Raw genomic sequence first — 10,417 nt, forward strand, 5'->3', positions numbered from 1 at the left:
GAGAGAAGTGGCCGAGGAGACGATCGACGCAAGAATTCTCGTAACCTCTGCCAGAAGACGACCTGGGAGGACTGCAAAAAGCCTAACCGCTGTGACGAACTCAGCACTTCCTCCCTCCACCTGCCGAAGAGCCGCATCTGGAGCAGGTGTTTTATTTGCCTTACCCAATAAAGGTCCCCGGAAAGAACTGAAAGTTGGGTGTTGAAGCGGATGACTACAGGCGACAAGAGGTTCACTGAGAGAGACAGCAAAGGGGGCTGTGCTCCCGGGTTCTTCTACTAACCTGACGCCGGGAGGTAGGAGAAGCCGCAGAAAAAACGCGACACGTCTGCAGAGTGTAAACTTGACCCGATCATTTAACGGGGAGGGGCATTACAAAGGAAGAGCGGACAGATCTAGGTTACGGGATCACGCAGTCCAAACGCACTCGCACCAGAAAGTGGGGAGCGCACTGACATGCCCGCGGCGTGCGTGGGCTGGAGCGGGGAGCGCCCAGGGGGGCCGGCCCGCCACCGAAGGCTGCGCTCGGCGGCGCTGCCTCCTCGCTGCGGGCCCCCGAGAGCCCCAGGCCTTCGGGGGCCCCGGCACTTTGCGAACTGTGAACCCGCGGCTGGCCGGCCCTGCGGGCCCCAGCTTTTTCAGGCTGTTCTGAAGCCAGCGGGACTGAGATGGTGTCCGCTGGGCGCCCCGGGACGGCTTCCTGAGGGATCCGCCCCGACAGCCCCTCATCCCATACAGGTACTAAGCGGGCGGCCCAGAAGTTTCGAGCTCCAGGAGCACGAAGCACACCCAAGTACGCCGCAGGACCAAACAAATGTTTGAGGAGCGAATGCCGAAAGCGCGAGGAGGCGGAGCTAGCTCTGGTCACCATCTCGCGACGACTTAGTGACGTCGCACAGCAAGCGCGTGTTCTACTCTTTCACCTTCAGTCAGCCTTAGTATACGGGCCTACCCCTTTAAGCGAATGATGGACAGTTATTTCAGCCTATCAACTTCCTCGCCAACATCCAATCAGATTTAAACTTCTCTCAGCCGCCCTAGGAGTTGGAAGAAGAGGTCGAAAAAGGGAGCGCTTTCTCTCTCGCGAGAGCGCTGTAAGCTGGCCTTTCAGAAAAAACACTGGAACAGATCGCCCGACTTCCCAAATAGTGGGTTAAAGGATGGAGTCACAAACCAATGAAAGGAATGAGGAGGTGGGATCACTGCTTTTACCGCGCTAGAAGTACCGTTACAGGGCAGACTTTTTGTCCAATCAACGCCTCCAGACTTCGGGTCAGGTGACCCTAGAGTGCGAGGGGCGGAGCTACAGCCTGGCGCGAGGAACCGTTAAGATGGACAACGAATATAACCAATGAAGTACACCGACTAGGGCGTTGGGAACCCAATAACATTGGTTGGGCGGGCGCCTTTCCGGAGCGCGGGGAGATGTAAAGACAGACAAATCATTTTCCCAATGAGACTGTAGAAGAGAGGAGCTAATTGACCAATGAGGACTGTGGGGCGGGAGCCTTCGCCGCGGCGGAGTCCAAGATGGCGGCGTGCGGTTCCGCTGTGTGAAACGAGCGCGGGGCGGCGGGTTAATCATCTCCGCGGAGACGACCTCCGACGACCCGCAACAATGAAGGGAAAAGAGCGCTCCCCAGTCAAGCCCAAACGCTCCCGTGGTGGTGAGGACTCGACTTCCCGCGGGGAGCGGAGCAAGAAGTTAGGGGGCTCTGGTGGCAGCAATGGGAGTAGCAGCGGAAAGACCGACAGCGGCGGCGGTTCGCGGCGCAGCCTTCATCTGGACAAGTCCAGCAGCCGAGGTGGCAGCCGCGAGTATGACACTGGTGGGGGCAGCTCCAGTAGCCGCTTGCATAGTTACAGCTCCCCAAGCACCAAAAATTCCTCGGGCGGGGGCGAGTCGCGCAGCAGCTCCCGGGGTGGAGGCGGGGAGTCACGTTCCTCTGGGGCCGCCTCCTCAGCTCCTGGCGGCGGGGACGGCGGGGAATACAAGACACTGAAGATAAGCGAGTTGGGGTCCCAGCTGAGTGACGAAGCGGTGGAGGACGGACTGTTTCACGAGTTCAAACGCTTCGGTGATGTAAGTGTCAAAATCAGTCATCTCTCGGGTTCCGGCAGCGGGGATGAGCGAGTAGCCTTTGTGAACTTCCGGCGGCCAGAGGACGCGCGGGCGGCCAAGCATGCCAGAGGCCGCCTAGTGCTCTATGACCGGCCGCTGAAGATAGAAGCAGTGTATGTGAGCCGGCGCCGCAGCCGCTCCCCTTTAGACAAAGATACTTATCCTCCGTCTGCCAGCGTGGTCGGGGCCTCTGTAGGTGGTCACCGGCACCCCCCTGGAGGCGGTGGAGGCCAGAGATCGCTTTCCCCTGGTGGCGCAGCCCTGGGATACAGAGACTACCGGTTGCAGCAGTTGGCCCTTGGCCGCCTGCCCCCTCCACCTCCACCACCATTGCCCCGTGAGCTGGAGAGAGAGCGAGACTACCCGTTTTATGAAAGAGTGCGCCCAGCTTACAGTCTTGAGCCAAGGGTGGGAGCTGGAGCGGGTGCTGCTCCTTTCAGAGAAGTGGATGAGATCTCACCCGAGGATGATCAGCGAGCTAACCGGACGCTTTTCTTGGGCAACTTAGACATCACTGTGACAGAGAGTGATCTAAGAAGGGCTTTTGACCGCTTTGGAGTCATCACAGAAGTAGACATCAAGAGGCCGTCTCGGGGCCAGACCAGTACCTATGGTTTTCTCAAGTTTGAGAACCTAGACATGTCTCACCGGGCCAAACTAGCAATGTCTGGCAAAATTATAATTCGGAATCCTATCAAAATTGGTTATGGAAAAGCTACACCCACCACCCGCCTCTGGGTGGGTGGTCTGGGACCTTGGGTGCCTCTTGCTGCCTTGGCTCGAGAGTTTGACCGATTTGGCACCATCCGCACCATAGACTACCGCAAAGGTGATAGTTGGGCGTATATCCAGTACGAAAGCCTAGATGCAGCTCATGCTGCCTGGACCCACATGCGTGGCTTCCCACTCGGGGGCCCAGATCGACGCCTTAGAGTAGACTTTGCAGACACAGAGCATCGATACCAGCAGCAATATCTGCAGCCTCTGCCTTTGACTCATTATGAATTGGTGACGGATGCTTTTGGACATCGGGCACCTGACCCTTTGAGGGGTGCTCGGGATAGGACACCACCCTTGCTATACAGAGATCGTGATAGAGACCTTTATCCTGATTCTGATTGGGTGCCACCCCCGCCCCCAGTCCGCGAACGCAGCACTCGGACTGCAGCTACTGCTGTGCCTGCCTATGAGCCACTGGATAGCCTGGATCGCAGGCGAGATGGCTGGTCCTTGGACCGGGACAGAGGTGATCGAGATCTGCCCAGCAGCAGAGACCAGCCTAGGAAGCGAAGGCCACCTGAGGAGAGCGGGGGCCGGCACCTGGAGAGGTCCCCTGAGAGCGACCGTCCCCGAAAGCGTCACTGTGCTCCTTCTCCCGACCGCAGTCCAGAATTGAGCAGTAGCCGGGATCGCTACAACAGTGACAATGATCGATCTTCCCGTCTTCTTCTCTTGGAAAGGCCCTCTCCAGTCAGAGACAGACGAGGTAGTTTGGAGAAGAGCCAGGGTGACAAGCGGGACCGTAAAAACTCTGCATCAGCTGAACGGGATAGGAAGCACCGGACAGCTGCTCCCACTGAGGGAAAAAGCCCTCTGAAAAAAGAAGACCGGTCTGATGGGAGTGCACCCAGCACCAGCACTGCTTCCTCGAAGCTGAAGTCCCCTTCCCAGAAACAGGATGGTGGGACAGCCCCTGCAGCCGCAGCCTCTCCCAAACTCTGTTTGGCCTGGCAGGGCATGCTTCTGTTGAAGAACAGCAACTTTCCTTCCAACATGCATCTGTTGCAGGGTGACCTCCAGGTGGCTAGCAGTCTTCTTGTGGAGGGCTCAACCGGAGGCAAAGTAGCCCAGCTCAAGATCACTCAGCGTCTTCGTTTGGACCAGCCCAAGTTGGATGAAGTAACTCGACGCATCAAAGTGGCAGGGCCCAATGGTTATGCCATTCTTCTGGCTGTGCCTGGAAATTCTGACAGCAGGTCCTCCTCTTCCTCAGCCACATCAGACACTGCCACCTCTACTCAGAGGCCACTTAGGAACCTTGTGTCCTATTTAAAGCAAAAGCAGGCCGCTGGGGTGATAAGCCTCCCTGTGGGGGGCAATAAAGACAAGGAAAACACCGGAGTCCTTCACGCTTTTCCACCCTGTGAGTTCTCCCAGCAGTTCCTGGATTCCCCTGCCAAGGCACTGGCCAAATCTGAAGAAGATTACCTGGTCATGATCATTGTCCGTGGTGCGTCCTAAAGTCCATGTGTAACTTGTATTTACTACTTTGACATGGTTCCTGTTTTGTGATGTATAATGGGATACAGCATCAGATGAAATTTTCTTTTGAATTAGTTGTTTAGTTGTAGCTTTTCTCTTTTTTATATTTTTATAAACCTTTAAAATAGAAGTCAGGACAGTTTAGCTATTATTTTAAGCGAAAGGGATGCCCTGAAGGTAGCAAGCAGATGGGTTTACTTTAATTAGGAGTTCCCACTCTTAGGAGTAACTTTTTTTCCTCTTTTTCTTCATTTTCTTTTTTTTTTTTTTCTTTTTTAACCTTGAGCTTAAAAAAAAAAATCCTCAGAGTTACAAGCCCAAAATTTTGAAAAGTTGGGATTTGGAGAAGAGCCCACTTGACTATATAAAGATGATAATATATACCTAAAAATGGCTTGAATTGGTATTTAGGTTAATAATTCCTATACCAGAAGTGTTATTTGTATGGCTGAAATTTGATCAGGAATCTTCAAAGTACAAACTGGTAAATTGTATAGCAATGTAATTATTTTAATCAGGTATTTGAGTATTTCTCTTAAAATACACGGTTCATTCCCCGAGTGTCTGCTCTAACACATTTTTATCAGTAGTTAAGTTCTGTATCCCGTATATGCACTTTTGGTTTGTAGCTGTAACTGTTCAGTAAAAATTGAGGAGTAGGTTACAAACCATATATGTCTTATGCTAGTATGCAAGAAGTGGGTAGGTGTTTTTAAAATCAGAATTCTTTGGTTAGTTATTGGTGTGTGGTGGTGTTTTTACTGACTTTCAGAGAGGTATAGCAGGTACAGTTCTAATTTAATTGTGCGTATTTCAAAACTTAAGTGTTTTTCATCAAAGATGAGTTTTTGTTTTTGTATCCATGCAAATTTCTGATTTCAATAATAGAAAGAAGAGTTGTCTGCAGGCTCATAAGTCAGCTTTTGTTTTAGTGGGCATTAATTAGCCATATCTGGATCGCAGAAATTTTTTAAGTCATCGTGAAATGCCTTTGACATGCTCTTTTTAAATTTTGCCTGTATTTTTATTTTCATTTATAAGCAGTAGCGATGGCATTACATTATTGAAAATGTTTTGAATGTCTTTTTCACTGGTGTCCAACCACAGAGAACTGAAATGTCAGTGTAGGAAAACCCCTTTTTATTGTTTTATTTCCCAGACACCTGGAATTAATACAAAATAATTTAATCCAACCAAATAATTTAACCCAACCTCACAGTTTGGTTTTTTTTTTTTTTCCAAAGCTGAAGGTTATAGTGATTTCTGGTTCTTAACAAGGGCTTTTGCTGCATAACAGTAATGGATGATTTTCTTTTTTTTGTCTTGTTTCTTTATCCCTGTCCTCATCCCTAGTTTCTCAGGTCGTTAGTAAGTATGTTTTCCCCCTTGATTTAAATGCTGAGGACTTTAGCTAAGGCCCTTGATATTTAATTATGATTAGAAACTCTAGGACCTTTTGGATCATGGTCATGTTTCTATTCTGTGAAAGTGACTTATAGAAAGCCTGGCAGAACCCAACTGTTTTCTTTCTGTTATCAAAGCTGGTAGTTTTGAAATAGCACCAATAATAACCCAGGGAAATGTCATGTAATTTGTTTATTTTCCGTTATGACAGGTGTCTAATGCATGTCAGCATGAAATCCTCATCACTGCTGTGTCATCCTTTTTGGTTTTCACTATGCATTTATAAACTTTCTTTTTAAGTGTGGAGGTTTTTCTAGGGTTTTTGTTGTTTTTAAACTGGAAAAACTAGCCATTGTGATAGAAGGAAGGTACTAGGCTGTGAGCACAAAGGTCCTTGGTGTGCTTGTAGGGAAAATACCTGAGATCCTACAAGTTAAGACCTGGTGCTTTTTGCTTTTAAAAACCTGTACTTGCCACACGAATATGGAGGAGACACTGTTCCGAAAGTAATGTGAGTTTGCGGTCTGTGTACGTGGGGTCAAAGTACAGTTTGGTTAGATACATTTTTCCAGTTTAAATACTCTCACTAACCATTAACTTTTGAATATCTTTTGATAAGAAAGCTGGACAAATGATTTTGCTCTTTTAGAGAGTGAAGTCCACGACATATAATTTTACTCTAATCTAAAGTGTGGGGTTTTTTTTTCCCCTTTTTCTTTTTTTTCTTTCTTTCCCCTTTTTTTTCCTCTTTTTTTTTTTTTTTTTTTTTAGTTGATGTGACAACCAACCGAAGAGTACTGTGGTTTTTGCTCCATGTTTGTTTGAATCTTTATCTGACATGGTGGTTTTTGTTAGGTCTGGGCAATTTGTGCTTCAGTTTTTTGAAACAATGGCTTGATACCATTTCTAAATGTATGTATTAGAAATAACTAATTATGTTTAGTTTGGTGCTTACTTACAGAGTGCCATCGTCCAGATGAATCTCTTAATTTGTGTTGCCCATTCCGCTGCGTAGGTTCCTAATATTGTTAAACTATTTAAGCCTTCAGAATAGAATGAAAAGCAAGAGTCTAAAGCTATCTGGTTCTAATTCTCGTTAGCCAGAATTTCATAATCTCAATATTGGATGTTCTTTATAACAACCACTTGTTTCTTTTACTTAAAAAAAAAAATACTCGTTTGGTTGATTTTTCTGGAACTCAGCTCAAATGAATGCAAAGAAAATTTCTTCAGTATATTATATAATGACATATTAAGTATTACTGGTGAAAAACAGAAAGCTAATTAAGACTTGAGATCCACAACTTCAAAGTTTATGGAAAATTAAGCAAGCATTCAGCTCCTGGCCAATTTTTTACTGTTATTTTGTTAGTTGTAACTGGGATTCCTATTAAGCGTTTTCCACACAAAAATTTAAATTCCTGGTTTTACATGTGTGTCTACATTGTGTAGATAGAGTTTTCGCTTTAAGGATTATGTATTAAAATGTCCATCCTCTGGCCGGTATAAGCTTTTGTTACATTTTGAAGGTCACATACTCTGGCCCTTAACTCAGATCACTTGAGGTACAGTAAGAAAAATAAGGTGTGTGTTTGTTGCTTTCAGAGTCAAACACTGTTTGGATTTATTTTGAAATGTTATGAGGAGGTTTTCACTGGCCATATTTGTTTGGTTTTTTAAAATTTGAAATCCACTTTTTTTAGGCCGTGAAATTGTTCATTATGCAAATTCAGCTTGAACTGCAATTTGGGTCCATACAGGGACCATTCACCGAAACCTCTGTGGTGATAGAATTAGGATCTCCTCTTGAGAAGAGGGCCTTAATGACCTTTTTATGTGAAAAGTTTGGGAGAGAACTTCTGGACGATTTTTTCTGTTTCTGCCACAGTGTTTGGTTTTGAGATAGCAGTTGGGTATGAGGACAAGAAGAGAAGTAGGGTGGAGTTGGCCCCGTTAGCAGTCTGCTTCTAGTGATGTCCCTAAAGGGAGACAATGATTTCAGGTAACCACAGTGAACTGTCTAGCTGAGTAAAAAGTTTTATACGTTTGGTTTAAACAGAGTTGAAAAGTAAAAGTCCTAAAGCGTTCTTTGGGTGTTTAGCAATTGTCTGTACGAGTGTTTTCTTAAAATAACAGCGGCTGTCTTTGGTAACCCAGATGAAGGTGGATTTTTAAATGGCTTTGTATCTTGACCCCTTTCTATAGCAACAGAGTAGTTCTGTATTGTTCCATCTAAATTACAGAACGAAAACAGAGGGGGTAAAAGTTTGACTCCACCTTTTTTTTAGTTTCATTTAAGTTCTACTTAGAATATATTGATCATAAATTGATTGTAAACTTCCTGTCTTTCTGAATTTGTTTGATATGTTTTACTCAGTTACATGAGTACAAGGGGTATTTTCAGTCCTGTAATCTTCGCTCAGTGGCAGTCCTTAAAAAAGTCCACCCTGTTGTTCTACTTGTTATTTGTCTATTCATACGGTAAACTCATTCAAGGTATGTGCCAGTGGGTATTATTGGTGCTTTTTGAAGTCAAGCTGGATTATCCAGGAAGGTCTTGTTAATGTTATGTTCATCTATAATGGCATAGGGGAAATATATATATTTTTAATATTGTAAACATTTGTACTGAATAACCTTTTTTTCCCCCCCGCAAGCAAAACTGGTGAACTGCGGATTGAAGATATGGAATTCAAAGCTCTAATGGACCTTTTTGAAGAGAAGTTATGGCTTATGTGGAGTTTACATGGGCCTCTTGATGGAAGAAAGCTAATCTGTTTAGTATTTGTGCATTTTACTAAAATGGCAGCTTAAAGTTGTGTATCTGCTATTGTGATGCCAATGCCGGTGTTTTAAGTGGAAAAAAAATGACCTCTTGCTTTGTGCTGTGTACACAAGATTTCTGGAAAAGTAAAGAAAAACCCTTTTTATGGCTCACACAGCTTAAAAGTAGCTGTCACTCAAACGTGCGCTCACAGTTGAGCTGCTTTTGTTTTATTCTAAATAAATTGTTTCTTTTGAGGAAAATGTTTTTCTGCCTGGAAGTGAATTGACGGCAAACCTTTGACCCCTTTGTTTGCAGCTGAGGGGGTTCTTGCTGCTGCTCAGATCTTGTATGTCTTGAGCAAGAAGCAGGGAGACCATCATTTTGACTATCACGGTGTGTCAATTCTGAAGGATCACTAGTGTTACTGTGACCCCCTTTGTTTGCAGCGAAGGGGATCATTTGCTTCTCGGTCCTCAACTTGATGAGGAAATGGTGCTGTTTGCTGGCACGCAAGAAGCCGGGGCAAGCACCGTAAGCCTCACCACAGTGCACGAGTCGGGGGCTTTGCTGGTTTGAAGAGCCGGAGTTGCTGAAATTTAAGTTTTGATTTATTTTGTTCACCCATCACGTTTGGCCTTAGTTTCATTTTTAATTTGAAGAAAAGTTTGAGATTGCTTTATCTTGCACTTAACATTTGCACCAAATTGCCAAAAGAAGGAGAAATGCTCCGTTTGCTTTTTAAATGTTAATGATGATGTTAATAAAGCCTTTCCTGACACATTGGAGAAGCTCCTCCGTCTCCAGGGGCTTCTTCCCAGAGTTATGCAGTGATGGGTTTAGTGCTGAATGGATGAAGAGTTCCTGAGAGCTAGCGTTTGTAATTAGAACCGTTACTCGGTATCTGTGCCTTATTTGACCTGTGGTTCCACATGCCTTGGATGTGCATGCACCGTGACGGTTTCGTAGGTACGAACGCACACTCAGGCCCAGTCACTTCGGTTGGTAGTACAGAGTGTGAGGAAAAAATGGAGGCGTCCTTAAGGAGGAAAAAAGTGTTTGCCTTTAGTTCCTGCGTTATCCTGTACAGGGGCTCCTGAGCTTTGGAAGCTGTTCCCAGTACAGGAGAACAACTCCCCTGTTTGCAGCAGGAGACTTCGGTGCACAGTGACAACGCTGGAGTTCAAGAGGAAGCCAGCAGTGCTGCACCGTGGGCTTCAGACGCCATTGTCGTTTGCCAGTTTTAAACTTAACTAGTTGCAGACGAAGACCACCTTGAAATGCAGGCTTGTTGGGCTTGTTTTGAATTTTAACCTCGGATGGAAGAGCCCTAGTGCTGTCTGTCTCCATGCGGGATGATGCTTACTTAGGCAACAGGTGATTATCAACAAAGGATGCCACGGTTATACTCTGCAAGGTGGTGTTCCAGTGGCAAACAGCTGTGTAAACTCTTGTAAACAGGTAAGAGGGTTTTTAGAGGTCAAAAATGCATTTGATGAATAGGGTGAGGGCTTTGGCTGGTTGGGGTATTGTTTCTCTGATTGCAAGTCTTTAGGCACTCTGCTGCCTTTACTAGCTCTCTCCCCTCACCCAAGTGTGTTGTGTTTGCAAAATCCCAGGGGGAGCTTTTGTGCTACTTGGTGTGTGTGTGTGTGTGTGTGTGTGTGTGTGTGTGTGTGTGTATTTTTTTTCTTAATTTGCATTTGAAAAATTTTTTTCATGTGGGAGCCAAAATAGTAAAATCCTGGTTATGGATTTGGGATGGGATTTACAGCCTTGATGTCCTTTAAAGTTTTGACGTTTTCTATTAACCACGGCCTTCACCCTTTGTGGTGATTTCATGGTACTGGGAGAACTTAACTGCT

The 10,417-nt window shown here is 45.9% G+C and overlaps 1 protein-coding gene across 1 annotated transcript; it reads left to right on the forward strand.

Moving 5' to 3' along the window:
• Nucleotides 1-913: 913 nt before the first annotated feature.
• Nucleotides 914-8,815, forward strand: RBM15 (RNA binding motif protein 15). Its single transcript, XM_043575810.1, has 2 exons — nucleotides 914-4,352; nucleotides 8,446-8,815. The coding sequence occupies exons 1-2, from the start codon at nucleotides 1,487-1,489 to the stop codon at nucleotides 8,490-8,492; spliced, it is 2,913 nt and encodes a 970-aa protein (XP_043431745.1). The 5' UTR covers nucleotides 914-1,486; the 3' UTR covers nucleotides 8,493-8,815.
• Nucleotides 8,816-10,417: the final 1,602 nt, after the last annotated feature.

The sequence above is a fragment of the Prionailurus bengalensis genome, chromosome C1 (assembly GCF_016509475.1).
Source record: "Prionailurus bengalensis isolate Pbe53 chromosome C1, Fcat_Pben_1.1_paternal_pri, whole genome shotgun sequence".
Lineage (NCBI taxonomy): Eukaryota > Metazoa > Chordata > Mammalia > Carnivora > Felidae > Prionailurus > Prionailurus bengalensis.

Coding starts and splice junctions, on each gene's coding strand:
- RBM15 (XM_043575810.1), top strand. CDS start 1,487: ATGAGGACTGTGGGGCGGGAGCCTTCGCCGCGGCGGAGTCCAAGATGG. Junction 4,353..8,445: donor GGTCATGATCATTGTCCGTG/GTGCGTCCTAAA, acceptor CCCCCCCGCAAG/CAAAACTGGTGAACTGCGGA.